The following is a 13853-nucleotide window of genomic DNA, read 5'->3' as shown; positions in this document are numbered from 1 at the left end:
CGGATGGCACATGCCCTCCATACCAAATGGTGCCCCCCAGGAAGTTTACCTTCCAAAAGAATAAAGGTTTGAACAGGGAATAGTTTGCAGCCCCATCAGCTGCCCATCCCAGACCCTTGGATCTAAGCAGACCCAGCAGGACCAAAAATCACCATCAGACCTGGGCCAGGGATTTGAGCATGTCTGGAAAATGCCCAAAGCCCCTGGCAGCGTGGGAACATCCAAGATATACCTGTGCAGGCAGAGCTAACCAAAAATAAAAAGCCTTCTTGCCCTCTTCCATCTGCCACCATTGCAAGGCTGTCCCACAAGCCTGGGTCATCGCTAGGCAGTCTCCTTTGACTGGACCCAGCATTTCTGTAATAAAATCTGAATTCTAAATCTGTTTGCAAAATGTCAGGTCCTAACTCAACTCAGCAGATCAGCAGAGACAAGGAATAGAGAAAAGCTCTTGTCTTCAGGGAATGGATGGCAGAAACGTCAGACCCCACGGACACATGCGGCTGCCTTTCCGTTGGCATGGAGGGGGCCAGGATTTCCCTCGACGAGCCCCGCAGATGGTGTTTGTTTGCTCAGCCACGATAAAAAAGGAAAATATTTGGTACAATCTGCTAGCAGGCAGAGGCAAACATATGGTCGGTGCAACGCAAGCCTGAATGCTCGGGAAAACGAGTCAAAGCACTGCAGCAGCTTTTAGATGTTGGATTGCCCTTGAGCAGAGTAGGATACAAGTCCAAAGAAGCCTTTGAAGAACTTGGGTGTAGGTTTTGTACAGTGGCTGCTGTGGCTTGAACCCTTTTATTATTAGCCCCACTCTAATTAGTACAATTGTACTATCCTTATTGTACTAGAGTTATTATAATCAACCAATTTTAATTAATGTGAGCCTCAGATACGGCTCAATGCTCGGAGAAATTCTCCCTGGTTCGACGTCTGTTGATCTGGTGCACATAAAACATAGGTTTAAAAAGAGGGAGGCAATTAAAGCCAATTGCTTGCACGTTTGGACACAGCAAAGTGCAGGTGCAGCATTCCTTTCATTCCCTTTACCTGTGACTTACGAGCCTCTTTTAAAATGCTTTGTTGCAGCATCAAGCTGGTGGGAAATCTTTGGGCCACCCCAAAACATAAAATTCTTTGAATTTCCCTTGTAGTTAAATTATAAAAAACTGAACACTAATTATTCTGATTTCTGTTTCCCAAATACCAAGGCCTATTTCTTACCTGGGGCTAACCTGCAGCTAAAGCAGTGCTGGTGACATTAGAGCTTTTGGTGAGGTTTCCTGGCTGTGCCAAGTGGGCAATGGGGACAGTGGACCACAGCTCCAGAGCTGCGATGGGGCTGTGACACACACCCCACGATGGGACCCTGCACTTGTTTGGCGTCACTGTGTTCATCCTAAGGGGAAACACCAGGGGCAGCGCACACTCCACTGCAAACATTTTTTCGGGGGAGGGGGGGGGTTGGTTGGTTTTTTTTAAACGAAAAAAGCATGGTCATTTCCGTTCTGTCAGGGTGCCTTTGTCAAGGTTTAATTCCCTTTTCCCTGTACGTCTCCTTTTGAAGACATACAGTGGAGTATCCCTTTGAAGTCCTTGCTTTTAAATTTACCTTTTGGTTGTCGTATGCTCTATGAGGCCAGTCAGGGATCCTCATACTGTCAGTCAGGGCTCAGCACCTCCAGTTTCACCAGGATAAAACAGATTACTGGGACTGCAGGAGCTGGCTTATTTCAGGGAGAAATTTGCCGTGACTTGTTAACAACAAACCTGCCTCACTTTGAAGAATTGCAGTTATTTTGTGTTAGCGGGGTGAGTAGACCCCCCAGCTATGCCTGACCTCAAGGGCAGGGGCAGATGCTGTGTCTGAGCACTGAGATGGGGATCCCTATGGGGTGATGCTCCGTCCCCACCCAATGCTCTGTGTGGAAGGATGGGGCCACCTCTGTGGCCCTAGCATGAACTCCACTCCCAAAACGTCAGGTTACAGCCATCCTGGTGCTTCTGCTGGCCTTTCTCTGGTGCATGAGTGGCTCAGCCCCTCCTTTTAGCTTGAATAAAGTCAAATCGGGGGGTGGGGTTGGGTGGGTGGGTGAGAAATATATATATATCTATATCTATATATCAGCAAGGAGTATAGCTGGCATTTCTGGAGAATATGAAATGCATGGGTAATGCTCCCTTAATTTAAATTACAATGCTCCTTCCCTGCTAAGCCTTCCTTCCAAAGGCAAGAGCAGAGGGCTCTGGCATCTCACAAAAGAACTATGCCTCATGCTTTCGCTAAAGCCAGAGCTGAGCTGCAAATAAAAAATAAGGAAAACCATGGGGTTCCTATAGCGATACATAGGTGCAATGCAGTCCCTGGGAAATACCAGCCCTGAGCCCAGCACAGGGGCTGCAGGAAGGGCTGGGGGCAGTGCAGGGAGCTGCTCCTCCAGAGTATGCAGAGGCCTCCTGGTCTTGTTCTTTCCCTAGGTGCCAAGGTAGTGTGTAATCGGAAGACAGATTTTGCTTAGCTGCAGCTTAGCCTGCACTGTTGCAGACCCTCCCTCACATGCAGAGCTCCCAAAGAGTTATCCTGACTTGCTTTCTCGCAGGTGGAAAGTAGGGAACAAAAAACCCAGCACATCTATAAGTGTTTACAAGGAAGGGCATATATTTTTTTAAATAGGTAAAGATATTCTTTTTTCTATACTAATCCATACTAAATCCAAATTAACACAATAGCAGTTCCTGATGATTTATGTTGTTATAATAAATAACAGACACCGCATGCTGTTTAGCTGATGATTAATGATCCTTATTTACAGTGTGTTCAGCTCAGGTCTGCAGTTTACACTTGCGAACATCAAAGGAGAGTTCATCTTTCCTTTTCTCCTGTGTTTTGAGGTCACGTCATAAATCCTGTACAAGCAGCCTTGATGGCTGCATTTTAATCCACAAATAGGACTGCTATAAACTGCCAGGAGAAATGCCAGTCAGACCCAAGGGCCGCGGGAGCTGTTTCCCTTTGGCCTGGGTCACAGGTCACCAGCCTGTGCGGGAAAGAGTGCCAAACCCATGGTGGCAGCCAACACCTTTGCACCCTTCCTCTTCAAGTTAACCAGGGTCTGTCACTTGAGTGTACCGTGCTGTAAGCACCAATCCCTATTTTTGTCCTCTGATTTTCCTATTTTCTCTCCTCTCCATTCACTTCCAAGGCAAAGGAGGTGGTTTGTGAGCTCCAGAGCCAGTGCACATAGAATCATAGAATTGCAGATCCCCAGCCCTGCTCCCACAATGTTCCATCCCACTTCTGGAACCCCCCAGCCCCCAGCCATTGAAGCCCAAAAGGCTCCTTTTTCCTGCCCCACCCTACAAACCAGGCCCTGGGGATGGGAAAGCCAGCTGCATGGATCCTCCCATTTTCATCAGATCAGCACCGAGCGCCCCGGCATGACACAGCCTGGGTGGATGGAAAAAACAGCTTCCCATTTTTCAATATGATTTCAAGGACTCGTATAACCATGTAGGCTGGTGTGCTCTGATACGCAGGCCAAGCAATCTCACACGGTAATTTCTGCTTGAGACAGAGCTCAAAAATGCCAAAGGGAGAGTAAGGGAAATGCAACACAGCAGCTTTGATTTATCAGAATGAGGCTGATGAGTAACAGAGAAACTTAACAGTCCTGGGATGGCACCTATCTCTCCCATTCAACTTAGTGTGAGAAGTGGTGGCATGCTGCTCAAAGGGGCGCTGTATTAGTATCATACATGAACTGATTTCAAGCACTGAAATCACCCCATGTAGGGTATTCACAGTTGAAAAATAACCCCTGTAATAGCAACTCTCCAAGGGAGCTGTGTAGGTTTCTTGCTCTCACGGGTCAGGGCAGAAGCCCCCCTAATGCTTAGCCAATAATTACATTTTTCTGTAAGCCAACAGAGTTATGTCATTTTGGCACATGGGAATTTCTGTAACGATTGCAATATAAACTCTGTCTGAAACTGCACCCCTCAGCTCTGCTGCCTCCACCGTCAGCAAAGGCAGGGGGACAGGCATGCAGCAAACTGTCCCGTCCCTCTTCCCGATGGCCATGGCTGAGGCTTCTCCGATATCTCCATCCCTGCAGGCACCTGGGGGGCCAGGGACCTTTGAAAGTTTGGGCTTTTTTTTGTTTGCGTTTGGGGGTTTTGTTGTTGTTGTTGCTGGTTTTTAAAACACCTTTTCCCAACTTAAAACTGAGTGATGGGAAAACAGCTAACAAGTAACCTCCCCGAGCACAGGCTTGTACCTTCGGTGTGCGTACACTGCCTAGTTGTCAGCCCGAAATCTCCCAGTGAAGGTCCCCATTGCTGTAACTCTGTGATATTCCCTAATCCTGCCCAATTCCACAAATCCCAGTTTGTAACCCAACAATGAGGGACAGGAGGCTCTGATTACCCAGTAAGCATCAGACAGACAACCAGGATAGTTCATAACAAACATACAAGCTTTGCCTTTGCTGCTATCCATCGACGTGTGGCAAAAAGCTGTTCATGGGTTAAAAAAAGGCTGCTTGCTGAGTCTGTAATGAGGGTGGTCAAATGCTGAAGGTGTAGAAAGCGGGTTAAAAGAGAGGCCTCGCTGCCCATACGAGGGAGGAAACCTGTACAGCCGCTCCAGCATGTTCACACAGAGGGTTATTGTAGCGTGAAGCACCAGCCCATGAGTAAATGCTCCCTCCGTGGCACTGCACTCCCCAGAGAAGCTTTAATAATTTCTAGGGAGGCTCTGAAGGCTAATAAAAAAAAATTAATAAAGAAGTCAACCTGGGCAATCGCTCTGTTCCTCTTTCATGGCAAGCCTCAAGCTGCCCTTGTCTGGCTGATCAGGTGCAGCTCTGATTTCCCGGGTTCCTGAAGCAGAACGGGTTCAGCAGCAGCACAGCCTGCTTTGCCGTGATGGATGGGAATGATTATAGTTGTTAATCTGATTAAGCCTATGGTCTCAACTTTTGCTCATCTTACTGACATTGAAGGTGCTTAAAGAAACACTTGAGGAGGAGCATATGAAGATGTATGAAGCATGTGCTTCTGTGCACCTACCAGTATTGATCTTAGGGCATGATCTGGTGCAGGTGATGTGATTTTGCACTGAAATTGGGTCCCTGGGTTATCAACACACACCAGCCCTCAGGCTTAGTGGTACAGTGGGAAAAGAAGTGTCTCCTTCAGCTTTGTTTTCTCTCTTTGACACGATTTTAAATAGGAATTTGGGGGAGCAAGATGTGGTCCCACAGCCTGCTGCAGTCCAGAACACCATGACTATAGCCTTCAACGGGGACTTCAACTAAGGCTGAAAGCCAAGAACCACACTCACTGCATCTTGGTGCTTTGAGGGTGGCGTTATGCTCAAGATTAGAGGTGGAAAGATATTTTGAGTTCTTTTACCTCACATAACTCCCCAGAGACAGCTGAGGAACACCTAGAAGTACTCTGGTGTTTCTAGCAGTTCTTAATATTTGCATTGTTAAGTTTTTAATTAGTTTTCTTATCAAAGTCAACTCAAATGTTTTAGCTTCCACAGTTCCTGGGAGTACAGTATGTTTAGTCACTGCAAGAGGGAAAACTTATGTACAAAAATGTGTAAAAATTTCTTACCTTTCATAAGCACCTGGATCTTAATTGCTTTCCAGTAATCATCTGTTAGAGAAAATTGTTCTTACAAAGCTGAAAATGGTTTCTGTGTTTCTCCTCTGCCTTGCTCCTAGGGCTGGCTGGAGGTAAATAAAAGGCAGCCCTTTGGGGTTAGGTTACCCAGCTGAGGTAAGGGCCTCAACTCAGGCTGAGAGCTTCTCCAGGCACCCACTGCAGCCACCCAGCAAAGAGGGGACCCTTGAGAAGGGGATTCAGGGCTTTCCCTGTCGAGCTCCATCCCTTGTTGTCGAGATCCCTGTCGAGATCTATCCAAAGCAGATCTGTCTGCAAAGACTTGCCACCACCAGCCCTGGTATGCTGAGGCTGCAGGAGCAAGGAGAAGAGCTCTGGTACAGAGGTGCTCGCAGCTGGCTGGCACCCCGAGCAGCACTGGGTGCTCTGTGCAAGTGGTCACCCTGCTCCTAGGCCCTACTGGGCCACCCCAGAAGCTCTTGCCCCTGTAGAGGAGCAAACCATCCTATAGAGCCCTCATGGGTATGGGTCATCAGGCAGACTTCAGCTCTGCACTTATGGTCCTCTCAGCACGTGTCTTTGAAACTGCACCGGTGTAATTAAAGGTACTTTACTAATTGGATGTGCATCCCTAAGGGGACTCCTTTAATTGCATTTCAATCTGGTTGGTATCATTTTAACTTAAATTCATTGCTGTCTTGCACAGGAATAACCCAATTTGGTCTGGTTATGGAGAGGCATATCATCTTGCTTCCTCCTCCCCATCACACTCTGGATGCGCTTCAATTTGTTAGGCTCTGGCTGTGAAATAGCCACCGCACATTAAAGCCGAGGGCTGTATAAAACCCCTTTAGCTGGTAACTAGGACACAGACGGTCGAGGGCTGAGCGTTCACCTTGACCTGCTAATTGAGGTAAAAACCTCAATTATTATCCTGTCTTCACTTGGGTTTTATCTCGTATGTGTTACCATAAATTCTGTCATGCCCTGAAGATGTATTCTTTTGTTTTTTTCTTTACAGTCAGTGAAGACCTGAGCTCTAAAAGGTGCTTCATTTCTGCCCAACACGCTTGTCTGTAGTGAAAGACCCACTGCTTAAAATTCAAGAGCCTGTGTTAAACTAGAGGCTGGGGTAGACGATCAGATAGTTGCTTTGAGCCTTAAAGCTTGTGGGAGCACCACCATTTATTTCTCTTATCTCCCAGCACGGGGCCCTCAAAATTGCTCTCTCTGGCAATGGCCTATTTCCAAAAGTCTCTTCTAGCAGCGATGAGCAATGAAGTGAGGGGCTGCACCTCCCAGGAACTGAGCACTGTGGACAGGCACCTGGCTTCAAGCTTTGCTCTGGGGGATGCGAGCACAAGCTGTGTGTTTTCTTCACCCTGGGCTGAATGCGGCCACTGTTATGACTCTCCCCTGATCTGGCATGTGCTGGCTTTCAGGTGCAGCAGGATTGTGCCATGACACAGGTTAGGCCCCAGTCCCAAGAGACTGATACCCACTGGGGTGGTTTTGTGCAGCTCCTCCCATGCCACAGATATTTTGAGGGGCCGGATCTGGCCCAGAATGGGCCATGCTCTCTATGCTGCTCTGAGCATGGGCTGCACCCTACACCCCAACACTGCAGGGCTGGTTGTCCTCCCTCATTGCCAGCGCTGTGTATGTGAGTAGCGTGAGGAGCAGAGCCAACAGTAAGTTTGTGTTGGCCGTGTCTCTTACTGATGTTGTTCTTACTATTTCAGTGCCATCTTCTTTATTTCCACCCTCTCTCTGAACAACTAAATTAATTAGAGTGATTTTTTTTATTTAAATACTGACATGGAATAATAATTCTGGTGATTTCATATTTTTTTTTGTCATCTCTCACTGCTTCTTTTCTCAGTTGTGCTCTCTTTTAATACACTGTTGATATTTTGTTATAGCTATGCAAGATCACAGCTGTTGTCTGAAAAAAAAAAAAGTAAAATCATGCTATGTGCTGTTGCCATCCAACAACCATTTTTCTTCCTCCACCAACTCACAAAAAAACCCTTCCCTATTAAGTGTGGGAGCATACATTTTTCTTGGCTTGTAAAAATCCGAAAAACCTCACAGCAGCTTCAGTGAAGTCGCAGCAATGTAAGGAAGCCGAAGCCTCTATGACAGGCTGGGGCCTGTTATGAGGTCAGAACCTGCAAATCCTAGATCCCAGGAGTGACTCCACACAGGCAGCAGGTCTGTAGCAATCACCGCTCCCGTACTTCACTAGTCACTCGGTTACGTTTACCTGGATGTGTTCATCTGATCTGTAAACACGTTTTCTGATCTGACTCAGTAACAAAACCATTCCTGTGGCTCTCATGAAAGGACAAACAAATCCAATTAGACCCGGAATTTATATTTGCGGTGGTGGTCAGGGCTGAGAGAACCATTGTTTAACATTGACCCTTCTGGACAGCTTTCCTCGGCCCCTGTCAGACTTTTTCTGCCCCTGCAGTCAGCCCTTGGTGGCCATTTGCATTGAGACAGAAGCTAAGCAAGGACTGGGCTGAAGAAGCACCGTGCTCTCATCAAGAGCACAGAGTGATAAATGAAGGAGGGCCAGGATGGAGGTTTGAGTCGCTGTCTCTGAGTCCACAGCTCCAATTACAAAACTAATTTGAATCAGTCTCACAATCCACGTAACCAATTCTGAAATTCCTCCTTGACTCCCTGGCCCTAGACTTATTTAGCAATTGCACTACGTATACCTTGTGTCTGTAAAATTTTAGCACATTTTTAAATGAAGCTCAGTTGAGGCCCATGCAGCTCCAATTAGCACATATAGACTGTGTGATTGCTCTGGCTGGGCTTGCCCAGCACTGTTACTCCCTGTTGCCTTGAACAAGGGTTATTACAGTGGCTGAAGTGCGATTGCATTAAAGAAGCAAGACAAAAAGCTTGTTTCCCACCCCAGACTGCAGCATTCATCTCTCACTCCTGGAGAGGTGATGTGCAGTGGCACGCAGAGAATTCCTCTGTCCCTTCCAGGGACACCAGGGTCAGTGTTTTCAATGATCTCAGCCCAAGGAAAGACCGAGCTCACTGGCTACCTAGCTTTGTTTGAAAGGGGAGTCTTGGAAGGCAAAAAAATTCTGAGGGGATTCGGAGAGAGGTGATAATGGAGGGCACCTGCCATTAGACCTGCACGTTGGCAGGGTGAGTATCACTGCAAGCACCGAAGACAGCGGAGTCTCTCCATCCTTTCCCTGACGTGTGCAGCCTGCTCATAATCTTTAAGACAGATTTTTATCAGTTGTTTCTGTATTTCTGGACACCCTTGAACCAGAATGAACCCTGCGCTTGGGGAGACAAAGGGGCGATGAGAAACCTGCGTGACGGATGTGCCCGACCCCTTAACTAAACTAGCAGTAGTTTGGTACAGGCTCCAAAGGAGGTAAAGCCATAAGCCGTAGCCAGGCCAAGAACTCCTCTAGGAAACCCACAATGGAGCAGAGCGACACAGTGAGCATCAGTGCATATGGGCTTGGAACATTGATTATGCAATCAACACATGAATAGCAGGTGGCTTTTCCAAAACTCATTTATCAAGGAACAAAGGAAGTTGTGGGCACAAGGAGTTTCATGCATGCCTTTCCCGTTCTATGCAATTTGACTGTGAGCCAACCACTTTATCCAATAAATATGACAGCCTAAGTGAGCTGCCTTTGAGCTCTCCCTGCTCGGCAGCATGGCGGTGATCTCCCCTTGAGCTGGGATGCCTCTCAAGGTTGCTCCTTGAGGAAGGCAGACCTTTCTACTAATGACAGGTCTTTGGATGAGCCCAATTTGAGTTCTGTCTGAACTGCAACTGGACCACACACCAGTGACTCTCCCCTCGAGCTGGTATGCCTCTCAAGGTTTGAGACTCCTTACCTGAGACTAAGAGATCCTTCCTTACCCACGGCAGAGGGATCCCTTATTCACAACAGGTCCTCGGTAAGTGATTGATAGCATGCTGAATTAATATTAACGATTCCACATAGCTAATTCCATTAGACATAAGCCATTGTCCAAGTCTGAGACTCAGATTGGACCTAGCTGCACCTAAGCTCCATCAGGAGTTTAGAAAGCAAGGGGGTCTACTCTGAACCTTGTGACACAACGGGAGGATATCCCTTACCCTTTTGCAACTCCAGTCTCTGCGTAAATCATTCTAGCTCAATTCTAACTCAATTTTCCTTTATACGTTTCTTCCATGTAGTAAGTAATAGAGTGAACCTTGCCATCAAACTTTGTCAAGTTGCACTTTTACAACATCATATTAAAACCACTTTTGCTAATATCTCTGATATGATTCTTTAAGCAATCCAAATCACTCATTCACGACAAATTGGTATAGTCAATCCTAACTCAGAATTCGCAACAACCTGGAGCTGGTGTTCTGAGGCAGGATGTTATCTTCCCCGTTTTTTTGCCCCAAAATCGAGCCTGGGATGTTTCCTACCTCAGAAAAGGACAGGTTGAATCTGAGGCTCTGCAGGGAGTAGGGGTATTTGTAATGTGGCACAATAGGTAATTCAGCCCCTGGTGACGTTATATACAACCTCCCTGCCAGATGCTTCAACCCCCCAAACAGTTGTAACTGCTGCTCCACAGGTTTCAATTAAATTCCCTTAAGTATGTAAACTTTGGCTTGTTTGAACTGATACCTACAGACTTGATTCAATAGCAGATGTTTTATTTTTACCTGCAAGTGGAAACGGGGAGTGTATATCATGGCCATGACACATTTCACATGAAGCAGATGTTTCTATTAATGCCAGAATCGGGTGGAAATTCAAAGGATGCTTTTTGCCTTTTTTTCAAAACTCTTATTTTACTCAATTAAACTGCAACTTGCTGAAGTATTCCAATGAATCACTTCCTTTTTTTTTTTTTTTATTGTTTTCTTTGATTAGTAGTCTCTAAAGGGACAGAAGAATAGCTTTATATCAGCCTCCCTCAATTAAATGTAAAGTACATCTGGACAGAGTTGGAAGATCCATCTTTCACTGGCAGTTGCAAAGCCATCAACATAATAAAATAATACTCTGATTGGTATTACAAGGCTGCATTTAAATCATTGGCATTCATGCTCTGAGTCCTTTGCAGGGAGCACAAGCCCTCCATTAGAGAAAAGCTTAATTTTATACTGTGATCTGTATAAGATATGCAATGAAAATGAGAAAAAAAAGAGTTTTTGCAGAGCTGGAGACACAATAATAGAAGCTACAATGAATGTCTGGGCAGCTTTTTCAGTTACTTATAAACTGCAGGTGTCAAATGCATTCTGGAAAGAAGCTGAATTCCAGTTTTAATTACAGTCAGCAGGTTGAGGCATAATTCAAGGGTTGATAATACCTTCAATCCGCAACAAAACTCTTCCTGCTATCAGTGAGAAGTTTATATCATGATCAAGGAGAAAACGTGACCTTCTTGCAGTAGCTAAACTCTGAACTTCAGTATCCCACTGTAAAATCCCAAACACCCTTGATATTTAAAGTACCTATTCCTTGTGTGATTGTCTCAGCAAGCCTTAGCATCAAATGGGAACTGAACTAGTAGAGCTGCTCTGATGATCAAGGTGAGAAAGATGTCATTGCAGCTTTCATCTAGTTTCCTTTGGCTCAAATTAGCTTTAGGGAAAGAAAAAAAAAAAAAAAAAAACCCAACCAAACAAAAAAGAAAAACAAAACAAAACAAAACAAAAACCCCACCAAACCCTCTGGCTGGAATTGAGTATGTGAACCCAAACCTGAGTGCCATATTGGCCTTCCCAGGTCTTACATGGTAAGTACGACCTGGCTTTATCGGCAATCGCTTTCACCAGCAACTATGTTTATTGAGCTCGAAGAAGTTTAAGTTTATTATGTGCTTGAATAGCACCACGTACAGCAATGCCCTGACCCAAAACTGCCAGGGTCTTTGAGATTTTGTGCCAATACATATAAAAAGGGTAATATTAAACCATTCTACATATTAATGATTCTGGGGAGCGGGGGGGGAAAGCAGGACATGGTGCTGGTGCTGAGCTCTGCTACTGGGAGGCTGCTGCTCAAAGGTAGACAGAGGTCTCATTTAAAGCCAGTGGGCAGAATCTTTGAAGCAGAAGCTAATTATGCCTTATTATGTGGGAAAACACAGCTCTAGAGTTACAGGGGCAGCCACCACTCGGGTGTTGAGGAGGAAGGTCACTGACAAGGAAGTGGAGAAGCAGAGCCGCCTGGGACATAGAGGTTTTCTGAGCAAGGGAGATGCTTGTTGATGTTACTCTGCTTAGGGAAACACTGTCTTATGAAGCAAACTTCATCATATTAGAGGATTCAGCAAATATACCTGCCTCATACCATTCATCTTCTGTAACAGAGAAGCCCTGAACACCAGCCAAAAGGAGAAAGGGGCTGGAAGAATGATCTTCCATTGGGTACCAAGAGCCAGGAACTGGCTAGGATTGGAGGACTTAATCAATGAGTTACACAGAGTTGGAATAAACTACAGGACCAAACCAAAACCACTGGAAGTGCTGACTTTTAAAATAATTATATTTGTACTGTCATAACCCACACATACAGTTAAGCTTTGTGTCATTACCAAAGACGGCCCCCACCAACAGCATATGCAACTCTCGGTACATAACACCTACATCCTCACAACACCCCTGTGAGGTAGGGCGAGGCCACAAACCCCACACCACCAGTGGGGAACCTGTCAAAACTGAACAACTTTCTCATGGCCACCCAGAAAGTCTGTTCCTAAGAAAGGAGTGGAGCGTGGGCTTTCAGAGAGGGCAGCTGTGGGGCTGCTTTTTTGTCAAACACCCTGCACTGCCGACAGCTCCTCTGCTCCATCACGGCCATTTCTGCTGTAAGCAAATGGCCATGAGCAGCAGGTGATGTCAACTAAGTCCTCACAGGCATTACAGTGATCATAAAACAAGAACTAAGGGTGGGAGGGGAAAGAACCTGTGGAAAGACCAATCTGATTTGTAACCAAATGCCAGTCTTAAATGCCTACCATGTTCCTAGTAACAAAATAAGTGATATTTAAAAAAAAAAAAAAAAAGTACTTGAAGAAAGTGGTACTTTGGTACTTTTCTTCCCCCTCATCCCAGAATCTTAGAAGGGACTGGAAGAAACCAGAGGGGTCATCAGTTCTTTTCCCCCAACTTCTATGATCCCCTGTGGCTGGTCCCTTCAATAGATGGAGCTTATGGTGCTATCTTGGCTACTTGTGTCAGAGCTGTCCAGTGTCACATCAGGACCTGCATCCGCGCCATCAGGATCTGCTTGATCTTTAGCAAAGTTGATGAAAACCTGGAAGTTTAAAGGAAAACAGTCAGTATGTGACAGCATAATTAATTTATAATATGAATGAATGAATGTAAAAAAGGAACGGCTGTTCATTTGACTGTGAGCCTGGAGAGAGTGCTCCGGAATGGATTCACGCTGGATTTAAGAACTGCAAATGTTGGGCTTTTATGGGCTAATATAAATAAATGGGTGCACACTCCTGTACTGCTGAATCGACACCTGGGATGCAGTGGCAGACATTCCTGTTCAAAACCTAATTGTCCTGCAGCTCATGTTTCAAAAGTACTACTGAAGTAATACTCATGTGGTGGCTCATTTTGATCACAGTGCAATAGAGCTATATTATTACTTTATAAACCCATCTGTCTACATATAATTGACATCCGTGCACGCACAACTGCATATTATATAGACAGGTGCATATATAATCACGTGTAACAGTCTTCATTTGAACAGTATCTAATGAATACATAAAATATTCTTACTAGAACACTACCTGCAATCACATTTGTGTATACACAAATCCAAGTTGTCCTCCCACAAAACATGACTGCAGTTTGTCTGCCTGTTTCTCTCAAAACTGCTGCCCCTTGCTAAAACAGTACTGAGGACCTGCTCCCCCAGATCTCTGTTTAACAATTCGTAGGATGACAAGGCTGCAGCTTTTCTCCTCTCTCTGGGACAGACCTAATATATCAGACACTGATGCTCAATGGGATGATTTCTTCTGGACAGTCCTTGCAGCATCCTTTCAGATGATGTGTTTCCTGCAAGATTTTGATGCCAGTGGGAACATTCTTCCAAGGGAAAATGAAAGGAAGTTAACCCTGAATCTAAATTTGGAGTAATGCTAAATGAACGTACAATCCAAAAACAGGACAAGAAAGGTTGAAATCAAGAAAATTTTCA

At 45.5% G+C, this 13853-nt stretch overlaps 1 protein-coding gene across 1 annotated transcript in view; it reads right to left on the bottom strand.

The window, feature by feature from the left end:
* Positions 1-11732: 11732 nt before the first annotated feature.
* The window catches only part of ABCA12 (ATP binding cassette subfamily A member 12), an 88483-nt gene continuing 86362 nt past the window's right edge, over positions 11733-13853 (bottom strand). Inside the window, exon 54 of the mRNA XM_005244418.4 lies at positions 11733-12947. Coding sequence (XP_005244475.3) covers positions 12828-12947 — 120 coding nt within the window. The 3' untranslated portion in view covers positions 11733-12827. The remainder of the gene's footprint in view (positions 12948-13853) is intronic.

The sequence above is a fragment of the Falco peregrinus genome, chromosome 8 (assembly GCF_023634155.1).
Source record: "Falco peregrinus isolate bFalPer1 chromosome 8, bFalPer1.pri, whole genome shotgun sequence".
Taxonomy (NCBI): Eukaryota; Metazoa; Chordata; class Aves; order Falconiformes; family Falconidae; genus Falco; species Falco peregrinus.
This window is presented reverse-complemented; position numbering and strand designations above follow the sequence as displayed.